The 23,233-nt window shown below is 36.1% G+C and overlaps 1 protein-coding gene and 1 non-coding gene across 2 annotated transcripts in view; both read right to left on the bottom strand.

Annotated features, from left to right (window-relative positions):
- The window catches only part of GTF2A1 (general transcription factor IIA subunit 1), a 44,751-nt gene that overhangs the window by 14,489 nt on the left and 7,029 nt on the right, over positions 1-23,233 (bottom strand). The window contains exons 3-7 of the mRNA XM_040477924.1: positions 14,621-14,825; positions 12,780-12,844; positions 8,512-8,587; positions 7,215-7,348; positions 4,025-4,345 (exon numbers count right to left, since the gene is read on the bottom strand). Coding sequence (XP_040333858.1) covers positions 4,025-4,345; positions 7,215-7,348; positions 8,512-8,587; positions 12,780-12,844; positions 14,621-14,825 — 801 coding nt within the window. The remainder of the gene's footprint in view (positions 1-4,024; positions 4,346-7,214; positions 7,349-8,511; positions 8,588-12,779; positions 12,845-14,620; positions 14,826-23,233) is intronic.
- On the bottom strand, positions 13,413-13,555 carry LOC121032528 (small nucleolar RNA SNORA79). The gene has a single exon (XR_005791349.1). It is a non-coding gene; the product is annotated as a small nucleolar RNA SNORA79 (small nucleolar RNA).

Consider the following 23,233-nt stretch of genomic DNA (forward strand, 5'->3'; position numbering starts at 1 on the left):
AGAGAGAGAGAGAGAGAGAGAGAGAGAGAGAGAGAGAGAGGGAGACAGAGAGAGAGAGAGGAGAGAGAGGGGGGAGGGAGGGAGAGAGAGAGAGAGAGAGAGAGAGAGAGAGAGACAGAGACAGAGACAGAGAGACAGGCAGAGAATCCCAAACAGGCTCAGTGTGGAGCCTGAGACAGGGCTCGATCTCACAACTGTCTGATCATGACCTCAGCCAAAATCAAGAGTCGGACACTTAGCCAACTGAGCCACCCAGGCGTGCCCCACATCTGTCTCCCTTTTTTCTTTTGTGATTACAGCCATCCCAGTAAACATCAAGTGGTATCTCTTTGTGGTTTTGAGATTTGCATTTCTGTAATAAACAGTAATATTGAACATTTTTTCACAGGCTTGTTGGCTATCTGTATATCCTCCTTGGAGAAATGTCTATTTAAGTCCTTTGCTCATTTTGGATTAGAGTTGTTTGTTGTAGAATTTTAAAAGTTCTCTATTCTGGATATTAAGCTCTAATCAGGTATGTGATTTGCAAATATTTTCCCCTATTTTGTAGACGATCTTTTCACTTTTTGGACATAGTCCTTAGACACACATAAGTTTTTAATCTATTAAGTCCATGTTATTATTATTATTATTTTTATTCCCTGTGCTTTTGGTGTCCCATCTAAGAAACTATTAACAAAACCAGTGTTGTGAGGCTTCTGTCCTGTTTTCCTCTAAGAGTTTTATAGTTTTAGCTCTTATATTTAGGTCTTTGACCCATTAAGAGCTAATTTTGTATATGGTGTGAGGTAGGGGTCCAACTTCACTGTTTTGCATGCAGATGGATATTTGGTTGCTACATTTGTTGAATAAGACCATTCTTTCCTACTGAATAGTCTTGGCCCATATAAAAATTTTGTAACATGACAGCATACACAGCAGTATTTCACATAAAAAAGACACGCTTAAAACTTAGGGATCCAAAAAAATGTCGAAGTAAAAGAATGAACAGAGCCATACCAGGCAGGCAGATTCTAACTGAACAAAGTTGACATGGCTCTATTAATGTCACACAAAACAGACTGTATGGGGAAAAAAATTGTAGATAAAACAGGAAACTATATAATCATAAATGGTTCAATTCACTGGAAAACACATATTTAAGCTATGTACATCCATTTTTAGGTTCAAATTATAAAAAGCATAATGAAAACAAAACAAATCCACCATCATAGTAGGAGATCTGAACATATCTCACTCAGTAATCAATGATGGTGTCAGCACACAAAAAATTTCAGTAAGGTAGACATATCTTACCTTAGATATGTAAGTAGACTATCCAAAGAAAATGATTAACAATCTAATTCTAATGGTACATACAGAAGACAACAAAACAACTGCAGAAAACAGTCTTTTCAAATATACAGAAGCATATGCAAATAGTGACCACATAAAGCAAGTCCCGTCACACAGATCATATTCTCTACAAATAAAAGTTTAGTCACAACAAAAATTAATGAAATAGAAAAAAATACACTAACGAGAATAAAGCTAAAAGTTGATTCTTAAAAAACATCAATGAAATCAATATGCCTCTGGCAAAACTGAACAAGAAAAGAAGGGCAAGAAGACACAAATAATATCAGAAATGAGAATATTAAAAAAAAGGAAATGACTACATAGGATTCTGACACCAAAAAGATTATCATTAACTTTATGCTAATTAAACATTTAAATATATAATACTAGAAAATGTAACTTATTCAGTCTCAAAAAGAAAGATACTTGAACAGAGTAAAGACATTACTAGCATCAGATATTTTTAACAGCATACTTTAACAAATATTCACAGAACAATTAAGTATAATCTTAGAAAAAAAAAAGTCCAAGGAAGATGGAATATTTGCCAGAATTCATTTTATAAGACTATCATAAACCTGAAAACCCAGTAAAAAGAGTATGAGAACAGAAAATCAGACAGTATTGTTCATGAATATACATGTAAAAATCCTGAACTAAGTGTAAGTAATTCAGCAATTCATAAAAAGGGCAATACTCAAATCATGCTATCCCAGGAAAACAAAATTCGTTTACATGTAGAAAACCAATTAGTGCAATTAGTTATAAATAACAGATTAAGGATAAGAAATTGTATGATGATCTAATAGTTGCAGAAAAAGTGTTTAATAAAATTCAATATTTATTTATGATATAAAAAATAAAGCAAAGCTCTTAGTTAATTTGAATAAAAGAGAACTTCCTTAACCAGAGAAAACATATCCATAAAAAAATCTATAGTAAACATTATATTAAATAGTGAATCATAGAAAGGGTTCCCTTTAAGATTAAGAATAAGATAAGAAAGGGCATCTGGGTGGCTCAGTGGTTGAGCGTCTCTTGATGTGGCTCTTTATTTCAGCTCAGGTCATGATCCCAGGGTCCTGAGATTAAACCCTACGTGGCTCCACACTCAGTGGAGCTCGGCATTCTCTCTCCCCCTCTTTCTCTTCTCCTCCCCTGCTTGCAGGCACGTACTCTCTCAAAATAAACAAACTTAAAAAAAACAAAAACAAAAACAAGATAAGGGTGCCTGCTATTTTTAATCAATATTGTTCTGGAAGGTTTAGCCAATGAGATAAGAAAAGCTGCCCTTTTTAATATTTAATTGTCAATTGAGAAAACATGAAAGAATCAAAGATGATAAATATCATGATTAATCAAGGAAATGCAAATTAAAACCAAAAAGAAACACCACTTTCTACCTATCAGACTGCCAAAAATTAAGAAGCCTAACAATATCAAGTATCAGTGAAGACATTAGTACAATCTGGCATTTTATTGTAAAGTTGAAGATGTGCATGCCTTAGAATCTAGTAATTCAATGGCTATGTGTAACACTTAAAAGAAAGTCATGCGTGTGTCCTCAGAAGACACACTCCAAAATATTTTATAACAGTAAACAAGCAGACACAACCCATCACATCAGATATGGATAAATAAGCTATGGTATATTCAACAGTGAAAATAATTCTAGGTATATGCAGTAACTTAGATGAACCTCAGAAATACCACCTCGAGGGAAAAAAAAGTCAACCTGCAGAAGAATACAGAAATTACTCCATTTATGTTATAAATAGGCATTCACAATTAAACAATATGCTCTTCAGGAATATAAATACAGATGGTAAACACAAAATTCATGAGCATGGTTACTCTGATGACAGAAGAAGAGGGAAGAGAATGGGGATTGGGGCGAGGCACTCAGGGGACTTGAACAAAGTATGGGATTATTTTTAACTAGAGGTGGATGTAAGGATGTTTTTATCTTAAATATTTTTTAAAAAAACATTAGATAATTTAAAGACATTTGTACTAGGATAAACAAATTTACATCTTAGGTTGCAGAAAGCAGTAACAACGAAAACTGTTAAGACAAATGTCACCTTGAGCACAAGTAACTAAGCAAGAACACTAAGGAAAACAAAGATATATAAACAAAGATATACGCTTCTAGAAATACATAACTAAGAAAGACTAAGAAAGAATACTTTGCTTAACTCATGATGGACACTAAGAGTAGATAAACTGATGTAAGGAACTGATATGGAATACAGACCAAAAGGAAGTCACATTCAGCTTTTTTCTCAAGTTTCCTCTCTTCCCAAATGTTGCCATACCTTTCTAATTACTGAAGCAAAAGATTAACCATATTTATCTGTTCTACCAATGTCGGATGTTTAAACCGTATCGTGAATGCATAAGCCAGAAAACTAGCATTACGTGCACTGTCTCCACCCTCTTTATAAATACAACTCAATTTGATACACATTTTTTATTGTCAGCTATATGAAACAATACTTCATGAAGATAAATACAACCAGAAAAATCTAAAACCCTTATTAGGTTAAAAATCTAACTTTATATTAAAATCTGTATTGTATAATACCCTAACGGCCTCTGAAAAAATAGAATATAATTCATCAGTTTGGCACCGGGTAAAAGAAACTAATAGTTTCTCGTTTCAAGTCTTTTACTACAAACTTACTTCTTCTACCTGCCCATCCTCAGCTCCATCTTTCTCTTTGTCTTCCTCCTCATCATCATCATAGTCTTCTTCTTCATCTTCATCTTCTTCAGATGACGTATCCCCAGTTCCATCAACCTGTAACACCAATGGAGCTTGTGGCTGAGCAGGCTGGGCCTGTGGTTGCTGTTGGCCAGCTGCAGTTATCTGTGCCTGTGCCGGTGTTGGTGCAGCCACTGTTGTAGGTATAACTTGAGTCTTATTTCCTGTAAATAAGATTTGCTGTGGCTGAATGATGACACCCGTCTGTGGTGAAATCCCTCCAGGAAGAGGGGCCAGTACCTAAGGCAAAAGAAACCCATATTAGAACTAGTCAGAGGACCAAGCAGCTCAGTTTCATGTGGTACACAGACAGACCTAAAAGCTGAAGAGTCACCAAAAATGACCGTATCCCACACCGTTAAAACTACCAAGGCATAAAAGGAATGTTTAACTAGTATACTGATCCACTTCCATTTTACCATTCAAATTTCTGAAGGAAAAAAGATTTTCTGAAAATAACTGTTTCATTTACTGAGCACTTGCTATGTATATGTACATGGCAGATTCTGGACTAAGAGTTACATATAAGTTTATTTATTTGATGTATAGATAGGTATAGTAACTCACCAACCTGCCAGTCACTAAAAGGCAAAATCTTAAGCTAGACTTTCTGACTTTGCTCTAATTATTATGTTACACTGCCTCCCTGTGGAGAACACCGCACTGGAAATGTGAAGTCTTAGGTCCTAGTTTTGTCTAAGATCCCAGATAGAGATGTAGCGGAGGCATGTCACTTAACCTCCCTTGGCTTTTGTCACTTCACTGTTATACTAGGATCAATAGTTCTCAACCCTGGCTGCAAATTACAACCACCTGGTAACTTAAAAAATACTGGTACTTGGGCCCCAGTCCTATTATTCTGATTTCACTGGTGTGAGCAGAAGTGTAATCATTTAAAGCTCCCCAGCTGATTCTAACCATGCAACCACACCAGATCAGACAATTTCTCAAGTTCCTTTCAGCATCTGGAATTCTAAGGTAAACCACAACTCAAAAAGAACATATCAACAAATATTAATTATATCTTTTATAATAAACATATTTATAATTATACTTCTTAAATAAAAAGCAGAGACTTCCTAGTGATAAATAAAAACAATGAATGGCAATTATTTGCCTTTAGTTTCAAGGAATGCAAAATAAAACAATATTTCTCTTAAGAAGTTTACAGATTAATGGTGCATAGGCAAAGCAATAAAACAACTCAAGAAGATAGAAGGCTTAAGGACATCTGGGTGGCTCAAGTTGGGTAAACGTCCAACTCTTGGTTTCGGAGTTCAAGCCCTGGGCTTCATGCTGACAGTGCACAGCCTGCTTGGGATTCTCTCTCCCTCTCTCTCTGCCCCTCCCCTGCTTGCACGCTCTAATAAACAAACTTTAAAGAAAAAAAAAAGAAGGTGTAACAGAAGTATGATATGATGTTATGAAAACACGGGACAGAGTATTAAATTCAGCTTGAGGGACAAGGTATGGTCAGAGAAGCCTTCCTAATAGGTTAATACTTGAGTTCATTTGTACTTGGAAGATTAGCCAGGTTTTTCCATTTGGTCAGTTGGTTGGTTTGCCTGGGGGGGCAGCGGGAGCGGAGGGAGTTGCTGGAACGAAGGCCAAAGGACATTCTAAGTAGAAGAGTAATATCAAGTGAAACCCAAAAGTAATAGCAGGAGAAAATCTGGAAAGCTGTAAATCAGATGGATTAATGCTTCTCTGATCTTACCTCTATCTTCATACTATTATACAAACATTATGTATTTATGTGTCTCTTTTTTAAAGTACCTAAGTTCCTCAAGAAAATAACCATTTCTCTTTCCTCTTTGTCTTCAGAGTATAAGAGTTTAACACCTGGCACACAAGTAGATACAAATATTTAACTTTGATCTAAACAGCAGCTGAAGCAGATAACTAGAAGCATGGCAAGAAATAAACATGAAGAGAACAAAAAAACAAGATCCAAAAAAACCCAAAGATCCTGTGAACCATGCTGAGGAGTTTAGACTTTTTCCAATAGGCAAGGGGAAATCATTATTTTAAGGATTTTAGAAAAATAACTACAAATACAGAGTAACAGGTTAGGAGGGCACAAGACTACAGTCAGGGAAATCAATTAGGAGGATAACATATAGTATTAAAGTGTGTATATATATGTATATAGTGTGTGTAATTATATATATATATATATACACACACGTATATACACACACCTTCACTTTTTTTTTAATTTTTTTTTTTAACATTTATTTATTTTTGAGAGACAGAGAGAGACAGAGCACTACTGGGGGGAGGGGCAGGACACAGAATCCAAACCAGGCTCCAGGCTCTGAGCTGCTAGCACACAGCCTGATGCAGGGCTCAAACTCACAGACCACGAGATCATGACCTGAGCCGAAGGCGGCCGCTTAACCAACTGAGCCACCGAGGTGCCCCGCTCACATTTTACACATAGTATATAGCGTGTGTGTATATATATATAGTACTGAGAGGATAATTGTATTTTAAGTGAGAAATTAAGAAAGCATGAACTAAGGAAATGATAAGAGAGTCTGAGAAAAGAAAACTAGTTTCAAACATATTAAGGAACTGCAAACATGTTAAAACTGCAGTCTGAAAAAAAGGAGCTATTAAGAATTGGTAGGAATTTGTGATACGTTGCATATTAAAGGTAAAGGAGGGGGAGGATCCCACACCCCACACCCACTTCCAGAAAATGTATAAGCTTCATAAGATTCATGCCTGCTCTGTTCACTCTTAAATCTCTAGTCCCTTGCAAAGACCCTGATACACAGCCACACAGTAAATATTTGTTGAATGAATACCAGATAACTTGGGAGGCTTAGGAAGCTGGAAAGTGGTGCCACTGACTGAAAAACATGTTCGGAGGGATGATGAAAGATAAGCAAGGATAATGACAACTTAGTCTTAAACATATTGAATGTAAGTTAAGCTGTGACATATACAGGAGTAATTTAGAATGACAGGATGTATAGTATTAGAGAATAGTCTAAGCATTCGTATAGACAAAGCCATGAGAAAGAGAAAGGGAACCACCCAGAGAATTCAAACAGAAGAAGAAAAAGAACCCCATGGTGATCATAACTTATGACTCTATTACCTGTTGTATAACAGGGGCTTGTACTCCACCAGGCTGCATTTGTGGTATAACTTGTTGTTGTAGAACCACTGACTGCTGAGGCTGGAAGATATACTGGGCACCATTGGCTGCTCTGACTACTTGAAGAAGCTGGCCTAAAGCAAAACATATATATTACAAGTTACCATTTTAGCAGTAACCATCTCAAAATAAATGAATTCATGGTAAATGTCAAACCACCAAAATGCCCTATTAATTCTCAAATAAGAAGTCTAACGATTTTATTAAGCGTTGTCACCCATACACAGCAAACTTACCTTCTTCACTTTTCTCCATGTTTTATAAATGTTTTAAAATGTTTTCTTTTCCTTACTTATCCTCCTAAAGCTCTTTTCCAATAAAGTTTTAACAACAGATTATGAGAATTGATTAGAAGTTTAAATTATCTTTACTAACATGTTAGGAGTCATGAAAGAGCAGTAAGCAAGATCAGATGTTTTCAGGGGCTCTTTGTTTTTAAAGCTTCAAGACATGAAAGCGTAACAATTCATTAGTATCTTGAGCCAAAGCACCAGGGTACTTAGTTTCAAAACGCTTAAAAACAACCAAAGCTTGCTAAACCAATTATCATTGCCACATAATCCTAACTGTATGCATGGCTTATACACACAGAAGTGAATCCCTCTCTTTGTTGTTTTAGATGATGCAGAATCTTCAAATAATTAAAAAGCAACAATTACACGTTAAAAATATGTAGAAAGTTCTTTACAAATTTAGAATTTTATTGGCAAAATAATAAGAAATTATATAATTACGATTACAGAAAGAATACTTAAAAGCCACATAAATTCTTCCAACGTTAATATGCCAAAAATCCCAAGTAAATTTTGTCAGTTTATGCAGACATGCTATATAAAACAGAGTACTTAGTTTGATATCACGAATTTGTTCAAAGGAGTCAAGTTTAATTTATTTGGCAAGTTAAAGGTGTTTAATCTATGTAAGTATTAAATCTATGTACGTATTAATCTATGTAAAGGTGTAAAAATCTATGTTATTTCTATACGATTATACTTCATTCAATAAATAGGATTCTTATTCACAGATCAAAAGCTCAAGTGCAATTTTCATCTTCCCTACTGCATCCTCAGCAATAATTATCATTTAATGTGCAGTAGTACTTGATCTTATTTTAATAACCTAATAAGCTAAATCACAAAAGAAACACTGATTTTTTTCAATGAGGCCAAAACAAAGACTAGATGGTACAATTTTCTGAGTTATACATATAAATAATGGTGCTGTTATTCCTAATTACCTGAATTTGTTAATATCTGTTGAACAGGAGTCACGCCTGCAGGGAGTGCCAAGGTAGCAGCTGTAGCAGCAGCGCTCTGGGGCGGGGGGGGGGGGGGGGGGAGCAAAGGAAAAAAATCAAAACCACATATGGGCACAAGAGTACCTCAGTTTAACTCTGGCACATTTTAATAGTATTCGGAAGTTTATTGTTTAGTGTATACTAATACTAAAAGTTCTAGTGAGCCTAAATCCCATTTTATAAAATGATACAATAAAGACTACCTAGCCTAAATGCTTTGCGTAAGTACTTCAACTAAGTAGAGTACTATGAAGTGCCTGGGTGGCTCAGTCAGTTAAGTGTCTGACTTTGGCTCAGGTCATGATCTCATGGTTTGTGGGTTCAAGCCCCTCTTCACTGCCAGCACAGAGCCCACTTTGGATCCTCTGTCTCCCACTCTCTGCCCCTCCCCTGCTCACAGAGCGCACTCTCTCTCTCTCTCTCTCAAAAATAAACATTAAAAAAGAAAAGAAAGAAAAAGAAAATGTGTTTCTTCTTGTCATTTAATAGGCCTAAGTAATTTCTACACCTAAAGCCTCAAATTCCCACTATGTCCCCAGAATACAGCTATAGCCCCACCAGGTTCTCTTCATGAAATGCAGGTTCTGCATTTCATTTATTTTAATAAATCTTGTCTGTATAGGCAAATGAAAGGTAATCTAAGTCTGAAGAATAAGTTAACAGCCATTTACTACTGAGAAATATTATTTAGAAATACAAAGGGCCTAGAGGCACCTGGATGGCCAGTCGCTTAGGCATCCGACTTCGGTCCTGGTCACGATCTCACAGTTTGTGGGTTAAGGCCCCATGCCGGGCTCTGTGCTGACAGCATGGAGCCTGCTTCGCATTCTCTGTCTCCCTCTCTCTCTGTCCTTCCCCCACTCGGTTTCTCTCTCTCAAACTAAACATTAAAAAAACATAATAAGGGCTTATAATTCATATTTCATAAGATTAATAGATCTCCCTATACTGGCAAAGTGACAACTCTAGTTTCTACACATCACACATGACCCAATGACCACCTACACACCTCTGCACGTTCAAGTTGCTACCAATAAATATTTCTGGAGTGACATACCATACACAAACCATCCTTTATTGATATCTACTGAAAATTTATTCTCATATTATATGAAATAGCATTAGAATAATGCATTAGAGCAATTATTTCATAAAGAGAACCTGCAACACTGGTTTGATAGAAGATCCTGTTTTGTTTTTAATATTTTTGAAGTTTATTTATTTTGAGAGAGAGAGAGAGAGAGAGAGAAAGAGAGAAACTACAAGCAGGGAGGGCAGAGAGAGGGAAGATACGAAGAAAGCTCCACACTGTCAGCACAGAGCTGACAGATGGAGGCTTGAGCTGACTAACTAGGAGATCATGACCTGAGCCAAAACCAAGAGTCGAACACATACCCAACTGAGCCACCCTGGTACCCTGATCTTGTTTTGTAATTTCTCTGAAATACCTTTCTACCTAATATATTACCACTATCCTCCATTCTTACTGAATTACTTAACTTTTCAATGTGTTCATTTCCAAAGCATGCATAACTATTAAAAAAATCAAAACTGGGGTGCCTGGCTGGCTCAGTCAGTACACCATGTGACCCAAGAGTTCAAGCCTCATGCTGGGTGTGGAGATTGCTTAAAAATAAAATCCTTTTAAAAAAAAAAAAAATTAGAACTTTTAGAAAAAAAATTTTTTTAAGTTTATTTATTCTGGGAGAGACAGAGACAGCATAAGTGGGCGAGGAGCAGAGAGAGAGGGAGACAGAGAATCCCAAGCAGACTCTGCACTGTCATCATGGAGCCTGACATGGGGTTCGAACTCACAAAACAGTGAGATCAGGACCTGAGCCAAACGAAGAGTCAGATGCGTAACCAACTGAGCCACCCAGGTACCCCAAAACTATTTTTAATGGCTATCTTCTAATCAGGAATAATAATGCAAACAAACAAAACCCAAAAACCTTTTATTGGTAAGGAGCCCACAGTGATTATGTTTCAGAACATATAAAATGTATGAGGCAAACACTGACTGACAACATCAAATAAAATACTAAGATACATATATATGCTAATGCATTTTATTGATTGATGTTTCTGACCCATGATCTGTTTAAATACATGCTTTTTGGAATCAAGGAGATGTAAAAAACAGGTAAGAGATGGGCTACTGATTTTGCCCCAGTCTCTTTAAACACAATTTTAATTCAAAATTCTCTCGCAAACACTTAAAATTCTTAGAAAATCTAAGATGGGCCTACTCCAAGTGATTCTACAAAACTTGGTTTTAAAATGACACAAGTAATTCCCTAGGAAACAGTCTCAATAGTACCAACTGCAATATATATTGTACAGTTAGACTTTTATTTTTAAGGGTAGAGGTTAAAAAAAAATAATTGGGGGTATTAGACCTGAAATGGAATTTCTGAATGATAAAAATTCTTGTGATTCCATAATAGACTGGAATTTTGTGATTTTCATGCAGAAAAAATTAATTCCAGCAACTTTAACTGGAAGTACAAATAGATATGCTTGATTTTTTTTGTGAATTTAAAAACTGTAATTTCCACTATAGTGCAGAAATTTGCAATTCTGTCAAGTTATAAATTTATAAGGCTGGCATATTTTAAAAGGAATCATTTGTCTAGTAGGTGAGCCCTGTTTCCTATCTGGCTTATCAATCACAAATGAGTTTGAGGTTCACTACTCATCACTCACCAAACAGAAGTGATTTTTTTTAAAATACTCCTTTTTCAGGGGCACCTGGGTGGCTCAGTCAGTTAAGCGTCCGACTTCAGCTCAGGTCATGATCTCACAGTTCGTGAGTTCAAGCCCCGCCTTGGGCTCTGTGCTAACAGCTCAGAGTCTGGAGCCTGCTTCAGATTCTGTGTCTCCCTCTCTCTCTCTCTGCCCCTCCCATGCTCATGCACTGTCTCTCTCTGTCTCAAAAATAAACATTAAAAAAAAAAATTAAAATACTCCTTTTTCATTTAAAAAAAAACTATCTGAAAAAAAATCTCATTGCTGGCGTTAGGCTAAGATTTTTTTTTTAAATGGTTCTTTAATCATTTAAATGACTCTTATGATTAAATGATAATCATTTAATGATTCTTTAATCATTAAATAAAAGATCTGGCTGAATTTAAGAATGAAATGTTAGAACTGAGACACCACTAACAGTCTATATATTGTAAACAGAAGAAAAGTCATTTATAAGAAAGTGCTGGAGTAACTATTCTAATAAGACTTCATTTTAATGTTTTACTAAAAAAAAGCTTTAAGTTCATAGGTAAGGATTCTCTAAGGATCTGAAAAGGTTTTGAGTTTTAGTTATATGGTACTATTTTTGATGGGAAATACTGTATGCCCTAAACGAAATGTGAAAATTTAAGGACTTATGTTCAGTGAATATCCCTTAGAAATATCAAAAGACCAATACATAACTCAGCTGGTTAAAATGCACTTTATTTTTTATTTTTAATTTATTTTTAATTTTTTTTCAACGTTTATTTATTTTTGGGACAGAGAGAGACAGAGCATGAACGGGGAAGGGGCAGAGAGAGAGGGAGACACAGAATCGGAAACAGGCTCCAGGCTCTGAGCCATCAGCCCAGAGCCCGACGCGGGGCTCAAACTCACGGACCGCGAGATCGTGACCTGGCTGAAGTCGGACGCTTAACCGACTGTGCCACCCAGGCGCCCCAAAATGCACTTTAAAGTAGTAACATACACGTCGTAATAAATCTTAAAAGGCTATGCTATGGTTAAATCAGAGCAAAACTTTTTAAAAGTTTGATCTTAAAAACAGTTATCTTGAACTATGCAAATAGTTCATTTTCATTTTTAGAGCTTATAATTCTCAGCATTCCTGACCTCTTGCAATTAATGGATCTTCTGAAACAGAACTATAATTGGCACAGTATGTCTGGTAGGTCTCAAAACCTATTTTCAAAAATAGCTTGGAATAAAACAGCTCTCACAAAGCACCATTCTTTTGGTATTTTCAACAGAAAACTGTACAATTTTATGAACCTCAATGTCTAAGTATCAAGCTAAACTGTAGATTTGCTGCTAAATCCAATATTTAGGAAACTAAATAAAACAGCCATTTTGCTCAAGTTTTGAATAAACTTCAGACTGTTAATACACAACATACCCAGGCATAATCACAATTTTGAGTTAAAGTAGAGCCAAGCAAAGTGCTACATTTTGAGTCTCACCATGTTTGATGCATTCATATGTTGTATCAGCTTAGAATCAGGAACTATAACTTGTGGTGCAGCAGCTAGTAAAAAGAAAAAAAAAAAAAAAAGACATGCAAACAAGGAACCATGAGGTTGTTTCACAATCCTAAGAATGCTATACAATGCTGAAAAATTTTTTCACATTTTCTGCATTCAAATGCATTCACCCATTTGATATCTCAGAATGTTATAAATATCTATAAATAACAGCTGTGACATACCCATCTTACACTAGAAAACATCAATGAAAAAAAAGAATTAAGTAACAATACATAAGGACACAAGAGAATTTGGGAACATGGAGTAGTGAGACACCTAATATTTATACGTATACAGCTCTGTGCATTCTTAAACTGGAAATCATCAAACACAATTTAATCCTGTCTTGGTAGCTCAGCATGAACTATTTTATCGATATAATGATGCTACTGTTGGAATGAATTATTAACCCCTTAAGAATGAGCTAAAAAAAAAAAACTCTAGTTTTTTTTAAACCTACAGAGCCCTTTTGTACCATTTGACAGTTGCCAGAATCTTGTTACTTCCAACAATGTTTTTAAAAATATAAATCAGAAATAATAGCAATATTACAGAAGTATAAAAGGAATTAAGTGTTTGATTCCGCAAATTTCAGAGAATAAATGATAATCCCATTATCCTAATATTCTCTGAGTGAAGAAAATCAAATTTTAATTTATGATGACCTAAAATCCTAGTGCCAGACCTGAAGGCAATAGGAGGAACAGTCATCAAAACAGATTAAAAGGAATAAAAACAAACAAAAAACAAAAAAAGATTAAAGGATAAAATTATTTGATGCAGATACAGAATAAAATCAAATATTAAAAGTCATATTTGGCATAACAGTAAAATAACCCAAATAGACATTTCTACTGTACATCATTTACCATATATCACTATCAATTTTAAGTCTTAAGTATATTCTCAGATACTCTCAAATGAGGCATATGGGTAACTAAACTGTTACTTTGAAATAAAATTTTTCATATACCTTCGTTCTCCTTTTCAATAACAAGATTTACAAAACTCAAATGCTCGGAAGTTTCATAACTGAACACATGTTTGTCACGACAGAAAATACTTGTTATATGCAACAGGCCAAGCTTCTTAGCCTTTTCAGGGCCCAAATTTTCCTGAGCATTGAAATGTTCGAAGAGCTACTTCCCAAAGCTTTTGTAAAGCTTCAGTGACACAAAATCTATGAAATTACTTGCACAGTACAAAGCACTATGGACACAATCTATAAATACTTGGTTTTTCTTACCTTGAAACCAAGTGATATAAATTAAGGTATGTTATATATACACTCTTCGCTTAAAAGAAATCTAATTCAGTCAATTTACACTTACTAAATTACTAGGAAATTGAAATTTCCGATTGCCATCATTACAAAAATTCTCCAATGTTTCAGATATATTTATAAAAACTAAACTTAAATAGGTCTTTGGAGGAATAATTCAATTTCATTACGAAAGTAGATGATTTTCCCATATAAAATAATGAAACCCTTAAATAAACCTTTATAGATTTGACTTATTGTAGGAAATCCAGCATTATGTAGACTTCTCACAAGTATTAATACACTTACCTGAATATCATCTTAGGCTCTCAATTAGTTAACCAGTTGTTTATCATTACTACAAAAATAAAATCCACTTTTTATATAAAATCTGTCGGCAAATATATATATACCAATCCCTCGGCCAATAGAAAGGAAAAACCTAGAGTATTTCTCTTCTTTGAAAATGACAAATTTCAATTCCAAGCTGTAAGTAGAAAAATATACCCAGCCTCACCTTGCTGTGAGGCAGGAATAAGGACCTGCTGGGTCTGCGCTTGCTGAGGTACCGTCTGCTGTGGTTGAGTTTGCTGATGGTGGTGGTGGTGGTGATGCTGCTGTTGCTGAGGTTGATGTTGTTGCTGAACTTGCAGTAAAAGCTGTTGCTCTTCTGAATGAAATCCATCGACTGCCCTAGACTGCATTAGTTTATTCTCCCACAACTACGGTAAAGAAAAGAACATTCTAAGTGAACATCAAGGAAGATAAATCCAGACATGGACAAAACATATTTTATTAGTCTGTTCATAAAATCCTTCCATTTTCAAAACTGATACAACCACAAAATAAACCAACCCCTAATTCTTATCCAAGTGTATGCAATAACCAAAACTAATTTTTAAAGTATCAAATTTCAGGGGGGTCTGGGTGGCTCAGTCAGTTGAGCATCCGACTCTTGGCTCAAGACATGATCTCACGGATTGGTCTACGCTCTCAGAACAGAGCCTGCTTAGGATTTGCTCTCTCTCTCTGTCCCTCCCATGCCCATATGCTCTCTCAAAATAAACAAAAAAACATTAAAGAAAGTATCAAATTTCATTTTTTGCTATCTTAGAGTACTAGAGAATTTTCTTTTTATATCTTCAAACTTTCTACAGTAATTCCTTAGTAATTCCACTCAGTTTCACAGAAGCAAGTTTTTAATAATCAAAGATTATCCTTTTGTAACACCAAATCAATTACTATTTTTATGGAAATCTTTCTTTAATGAAATATCTTTTAAATTATATATGCAAAACATAAATTCATCTTCTCTTGATTTGAACGAGAAACATTATACAGGCAATCCTCAAGTTAGAAAAGGGTAACTTTCCATCTGTCCAATCCTACACAAGGATAAAGCAGCAGCAATGCCTAAGGCTTTTAGAGGCACTCTCAACCCTCTACACCTTTTGAAATTCCCCTCTGTCTTCCATCATGACAAGAAATGACAACCCTTTTCTGCTTTTCCCCTTCTCTTTTCTCATCACACCATAGGACAGCTTTTATGATGGGGGGGGGGGCGCGGAGATCAAGACATGGGCAAAAGGAACACAGAAAATAAAGTATTTATGACTATTTCATCCTTCTTCCTAACACATTTCCTCTCTGCCAGACTGTGTTCAATCTAGAGAGCCTCAACCCTTATAAGAAGCTGCCAGAGAAAGGAACTGTTCTTTAAATATACAAATGAAATTTAATTCAGTCATTTTGTACACAAGCACCTACACATACTTTGTTTTCTCCTCTAAGATATGCTCTTGGAATATTGCCTAACTCACCTGAGGCTTCTATCAGATCCTTCAAGAAGCTCCCTTTACCAATACTCACAAAGATTTTTATAATCTCCTGACACTTCCAACTTCTAGAAATTCTATATTTGTAGCTACATGCTAATTACAATTCCAGCATAGGTCTAATGGCTTGCTGAAAAAGTAAATTAACAGTCAATTTCCCAAAGCAACCATTCCCCTCACAGGCTTAGTATCTAAACTTGCCTGAAGACTATTCTTACAGAGATAGTAACAATATCTATCTCCTGGTTTGCTGTGAGGACAAAACAACATATTCCTGTAGTTATCATAGTCTAGCATAAAGTCAGCACTAATAAATGTTATTTTCATTATTATGGTGGTGGTGGTTCTTAATTGTGTAACAGAACATGACACCAGAAGTCAGAAACCCAGTTAGTCCTAGTCTGGCCACTATTTAGCTTTGTGGACAAATTACATATCTTTCTTGGGCATTTTCCTCATCTAAAAAGAGAAAAAGTTCAATTACTTCTAAACTCACTTTCAGCTAAGAAATCTAAGTCTCTGAAAAATCTCAGATTGAAAACAGCTAGAGATCTTTCTAGGGTAACAAAGAATGACTTTCTGGGAGCCCAAGTTGCATCTGGTTCATCTCCATGAAGTAGGCATCTAGCATAGCACGCAGAGCAAAATGGACACCTACACGTTGAATAAAACACATTCCAACTAACATATAGTAAGGCTTCCAAACAGTCTGCACTCACCCAAACCTTCTACACTTTTGTCTGTCTAAAACAAAACTGGAGCACCTGGGTGGCTCAGGTGGTTAAGCATTCGACTTCAGCATAGGTCATGATCTCACAGTCCGTAAGTTCAAGCCCCATGTCAGGTTCTGTGCTGACAGCTCAGAGCCTGGAGCCTGCTTCAGATTCTGTGTCTCCCTTTTTCTCTGCCCCTCCCCTCCCTCTCAAATATAAACATTAAAAAAAAAAAAAAGAGTCTAAAACAAAACAAAACCTGGTCTCTGGTGAGCCAAAAATCACGGTAAAAAAAGTACTATTAATTAATGCTTTAAGAAACAGTTGTGTTTAATATGTTTTTATTAAATTGAAAGCTTCAGTTTTATCACCTCCAATTGATCTACCCACTGCAATCTGATCCATCACATTACTTCAATGAAACTTCCATGGTAATGGCAAATATTAGTAATTATGTATCATGTGCTAAGTGCTGGGTACTACTCACCTAGTACCCAGGTACTAGGTGAGTCCTCTGAAGTCAACGGCTTATGGGTCAGAATCCACCCAACACCTCATCACTATCGTCACTATCCTTTCCAGAGGATTGTTTACTGTTATGGGCCTGCTTCAAGTCCTCTCCTCCCATTACTGTAAACTGTAATGACTAAGTCCTCTGAGCTCCCCTCATCAAGTCATAAATTCTGCAAATAATTACTGAGATCTCCTATCTACTAGACACTAGTAGAGGCATTGAGAACAGACAGTGAACAAACCTGATAAATATCCTTCTCCTCACAGAGACTACATTCTAGTGAAAACTTGTTCTTCCAATCTATCCTCTATTACAATAATCAGGGGTCCTCAAAATGTGATCCCAGGACAAACAGCATCAGCATCACCTGAGAAACTGTTAGACATACCAATTCTCAGGCCCCACCCCAGACCTACTGAATCAGCAACTCTTGGGATAGAGCCAAAAATCTGTTTTAATGGTCTGTCCAGGTCACTTTAATGCATGCTATTAAAGTCTAACCTAATGCATTTCAAACTGCATACTGCAGCCCTTTAGTTTAAAGGGCTGTTAAAATTTAATTTTTTTTTTTTTTTGTAAATATAACTGAATTAAAAAGCAAATGTCAGACTACCTCTCTATCAAGTCACTCGCTGGAGCAGAAGTCCAAAAATCTGCATTTTAACTAGCATCCCAGGAAATCTTTCTCACTTTAAGAAAAAATCAAGCTCCTTAGTACAGAATATGTCACCTCTCCTAGCTGCTACTATAACTTGTATTCTATTTTCCTAACAGTGTCCAACTACTTGCAGTTCCCAGAATACAGCATACATATCTCATGTCTAAATCTTAGTAAACTACTCCCTCTGACAGTCTTTCCTCACAATTCCCCAAACAATGCAAATGTCAAAGTCACACAGCCTCAATGAAATCACTGACTGCCTCCATACCCTAGAAATATTTCTTCTGTACTTTTCACACTAAGTTTATCATCTCTACTAAAGTATGAATTCCTTCAAGGCAGAGACTATGTGTCTTATTCAGAAGCTAACAAAATGACTAAGAGCTTATCAGACATTTAGTATTAATTTCAAAGAAGAGAAGGGAAAACAAACTTGTTTTCCAGCATAATATTTCTCTGTAAGGATGCTACTGACATTCTGGCCAGGACAATGCTTTATCATACAGGGTAGTGCCATAGGAAGTGTACAGAAAATACAGCATTCCTGGCTGTAGCCTACTAAATGCCAAGGGTGTCCACTAGTCACTAAGACAAGCAAACATGGCCCCATACATTTCCAACTGCTGGGGGTTGTGGGGAAGACAGAAGAAAGGGGTGATGGGAGTAGTCCACAAAGAATCCCCATTTACTAAGCACCAAATACTAGGTAATGTAAAAAATACAAATACAGTACCCTAAATACTTAACATTAAAATTTAACATCACATAATATAAAGTTCAAATTGGCTGAATGTTTTCTCTAATTTCATTTTTTATATGATTTTAATTGTATTTATCAAAATATTCTATTTTTTAAATTATCAGCTATTTAAACTAAACAATACCTACTTTCATCAACAGAGATAACATTAATGCTAACAACAACCAAGAATACTGAATTGTTACATATTTATTTATTTTGCTAAGGAAATAGGAAGAACTATTTTTCTTCCTTTTCATAATACTATTTTCCCTCTAACACAGTAGCTATTATTTCTGGCAATCCTACTTCAGCCATCTTTGCCAGGTCTCTGAAATTAGACACGGAGAAAATTCTTTTTCTGTTCCCCAAATGACTCAGATATACACCTGTGTATCATGTTAACTAGACTAATACTGTATTCTAACTGTGCACTTTGTGAGTACTTTATAGGTACAGACTCGTTTTTACAAAATCCTAGAACACTGACATTGTTACTAGCTCCTTTTTACAGCAAAAGAACCCAAGGAACAAGAAGTTATATAATTTATCCAAGACCACCAACTAAAAGCAGGCAAAAATGAAGAACAATCCAGGCAGTCTGACTCCACTATTTCCAGTCAGGGCTGGACTCTGAGAGTGAGCAGGCACACTAGGCAACCTGTTTGCCTCACCCTAATCCCAGTTCTGGTCCAAGTTTCTAAACTCTACACTATATTCCTGTTATCAGAGCAGGCCTAGTCACAACTCTGGTACCTTCTTTTTACTGGTAAGTACTGAATGTCATCTGGAGACAAAGGCCTAGGTTCAAGTCTCTAGCCCATGATAAATGACCCCGTCAAAGCATATTCTCTCCAAGTCTATCTTTTGGTCTATATATTTTTATTAATCTACCGCTTCCTGGCAGTCTGCGAGGCTAGAAATTCTGAAGGATTCTACTTTCACAAAATATCTAGCTCCTGAATAAAACAGAAGACAAATTCATTTACGTATGGGCTCTCTTGAACTGGGGTTGGGGAACAGAGTTTTCCACAAGGACAAATGAAGTGGAATAATGGATTATTGTTCAAGTTATGACCCAAGTATTTATATATAACTAGGATATATTTAGAATAATCGTTCTCCATCAGGGGTGGTTTTGCCCCCAGGGACATTTGGCAATGCATGGACACATTTTTGGTTGTCAGAAATGACGGGTGCTACTGGCATCTAGTGGGTAGAGGCCAGGTATGCTGCTAACATTCTACAATGAACAGGACAGCCCTCTACAACAAAGAATTAACAAATGACAGAAGTGTCAAGGTTGAGAAACCTGATCTAGAGACAAAGTGAGTTTCAGATTTGTCTCCAATTGAGAAAATTTTTTCTCGTGGTTTTACTGAGAAAAAAGGCCATGGTTTTGTTTTTTTTTTATTTTTATTTTTTTTTTTATTTAAATCCAAGTTAGTTAACATAGTGTAATGATGGTTTCAGGAGTAGAATTTAGTGATACATCACTTACATATAACACCCAGTGCTCATCCCAACAAGTGCCCTCCTTAATGCCCATTATGCAGTTAGCCCATCCCCCACCCAATACCCCTCCAGCAACCATTCCTTTCTTCTCTATATTTAAGAATCTCTTATGGTCTGCCTCCCTCTCTTTTTATCCAATTATGTTCATCTGTTTTCTTAAATTCCACATAAGTGAAATCATATGATATCTACCTTTCCCTGACTTACTTTGCTTATTAGCATAATACACTCTAGTTCCATCCACGTTGTTGAAACAGCAAGATCTCATTCTTTTTGATTGCTGAGTAATATTCCATTGTGTGTGGAATATTATATATGTGTGTGTGTGTGTGTACATATACATACATACACACACACGTGCACAAACCACATCTTTTTCCATTCGTCATTCGAGGGACGTTTGGACTCCTTCAGTAATTTGGCTATTGTTGATAGTGTTGCTATAAACACTGGGGTGCATGTGTCCCTTCAAATCAGCATTTTTGTAACCTTTGGATAAATACCTAGTAGTGTATTGCTGAGTTGTAGGGTAGTTCTATTTTTAATTTTTTGAGTAACCTCTGTACTGTTTTCCAGAGAGACTGTGTCAGGTTGCATTCCCACCAGCAGTACAAAAGTGTTCCTCTTTCTCCACATCCTTGCCAACATCTGTTGTTTCCTAAGTTGTTAACTTTAGGAGAGGCCATGTTTTATATCTCCCATAGTATTTGCTGTTGAGATATGGGGAGCTCTGACAGTGTAGAAAGAAAGATGATTTTATCACTCACTTTATTTTTTTTATTTTTTTATTTTTTATTAATTTTTTTTTCAACGTTTATTTATTTTTGGGACAGAGAGAGACAGAGCATGAACGGCGGAGGGGCAGAGAGAGAGGGAGACACAGAATCGGAAACAGGCTCCAGGCTCTGAGCCATCAGCCCAGAGCCTGACACGGGGCTCAAACTCACGGACCGCAAGATCGTGACCTGGCTGAAGTCGGACGCTTAACCGACTGCGCCACCCAGGCGCCCCTTTATCATTCACTTTAAAGAGGATTTCTAAACTGTCATTCCCATCCATAATCACTCACCAATCCAAATCACAACTTACATTCAAATAGAGATTTAAAAATGGGGCGCCTGTGTGGCTAAGTTGTTTAAGGGTCCAAGTTTGGCTCAGTCTCACGGTTCATGGGTTTGAGTTTCGCGTCAGGCTCTGTGTTGATAGCTCAGAGCCTGGAACCTGCTTCAGATTCTGTGTCTCCCTCTCCCTCTGCCCCAACCCCACTTGTGCTCTGTGTCTCTAGTTCTCAAAAATAAACAGTAAAAAAATATATTTAAGGGGTGCCTGGGTGGCTCAGTTGGTTAAACATCCAACTTCAGTTCAGGTCATAATCTCATGGCTCCTGAGTTTGAGCCCAGCACTAGTCTCTGTGCTGACAGCTTAGAGCCTGGAGCCTGCTTCAGATTGTCTCCCTCTCTCTCTACCTCTCCCCGGCTTGCGCTCAGTCTCTCTCTCTCTCTCTCATATAAACAAACATTAAAAACATTTTTTAAATACATATATTTAAAGTATGTATGTATAGATAGATTAAAAATCAAGACTGTGGTGATTTTTTTTTTTATTTCGCATAGTTTATACATTAAAGTAGGCCTATAGTGTTTCAAGAGATAACCTAGAAAATTGAGTTGAAATTTTTTTTAAGTTTATTTTGAGAGACAGAGAGAGTGAGCATGCACAAGCAGGGGAGGGGCAGAGACAGAGAGAGGAAGAGAAAGAATCCCAAGCTGGCTCTGCACTGTCAGTGTGGAGCCCAATGCAGGGCTTAAAGTCATGAACTGTGAGATCATGACCTGAGCTGAAACTAAGAGTTGGATACTTAACCAACTGAGCCACCCTGGTGCCCAGGTTGATTTTTTTTTCCCATCACTTCCCTTCCAGCATTATCTAGTTAAACTTCAAATTACATGCACAGTCACTACTCATCTTAATTCGTAATTTAATTCACCATGTATCCTTCACAGCAGTAGGGAAATTTTTGATAAAAGTTTGTGAAATAGCCCAAAAGAGGAGAGGAGGGGCTAGAATTAATGACAAAGTTCTTTGTAAAACATAAAACACAAAATCAATTGTTAATCTTTATTAGCAAGAATGTCTAAACCTGTAGAATCTAATACAATATCCCCTAGCCACATACACATGGTGATTTAAATTGGAATTATAATTAAAAACTCAGTTCTTCAGTTCCACTAACTACATTTCCAGTGCTTAACAGCCATATGCTGCTAGTGGCTACTATACTGGAGAACACAGATATGGAATGTTTTCATCACCACAGACAGGGCACATTCTGGAAATTCTAATGAGATTCTGAAGAAATTTAGTATAGAGAATTAAAATAACATAAACTCAGTTTAGTCTAACAGTTTATTTTTAAATCCAGTGACAATCTAGAAAAGAAGAGTATGCCCCATTTGGAAAAACAGTAAAAATATTACAGTACTTTGTTCAGTTAGATTATGGAGTCATGTTTGTTATTAACCAATTTAATTAAATATTTACTGAATACCAACCACATATGGAAGGCACTGTGTTAGAGGCTAGGGATTCAAAGATGAGTAATTCACAATTTTTGTTATTAAAAACTAGCCACTAAACAAACAAAAGGTGCATAATATATATATATATTATTCAATATATTACATACTCCATTGTATAGATTACACTAATATATATTTAAACAGCCAAATATAATAAAAATACAGGTAGAGCTATTTAATCTCAAAGACAACTCATTCTCTTTGAGAGAATGCCTTGATTCTATTGGAACCATTCAGAAAAACCAATTCCCCACACTTTGTGAAAAGCAAGAGTAGATAACCAACAACCTGGATTACCTGCCAGTATGACTTAAGGTAAGTCTTTGGGGCTGATTTCCTACATTTAAAAATGTTGCATCTTCTAAATAAGTTCAAAGTACTTTAAGGTCAACCATTATACCAGTGTAATGTAAACAGCAAAGTATTTGCTCCACAGAACACAAAGGAATCAAACTAATCTTACTCTTTTCTTATTCATACCCTGAGATACTTTATGCTGTTTCAGTAGTTTATATTGCTATTCTTCCAACTCATGCCTCAAGAGTTGGTGTCCTTTCACTAGCAATTCTGGATA

This window comes from Herpailurus yagouaroundi, unplaced genomic scaffold (genome assembly GCF_014898765.1).
Source record: "Herpailurus yagouaroundi ecotype Mexico unplaced genomic scaffold, PumYag 141, whole genome shotgun sequence".
In the NCBI taxonomy this organism is placed as follows: Eukaryota; Metazoa; Chordata; class Mammalia; order Carnivora; family Felidae; genus Herpailurus; species Herpailurus yagouaroundi.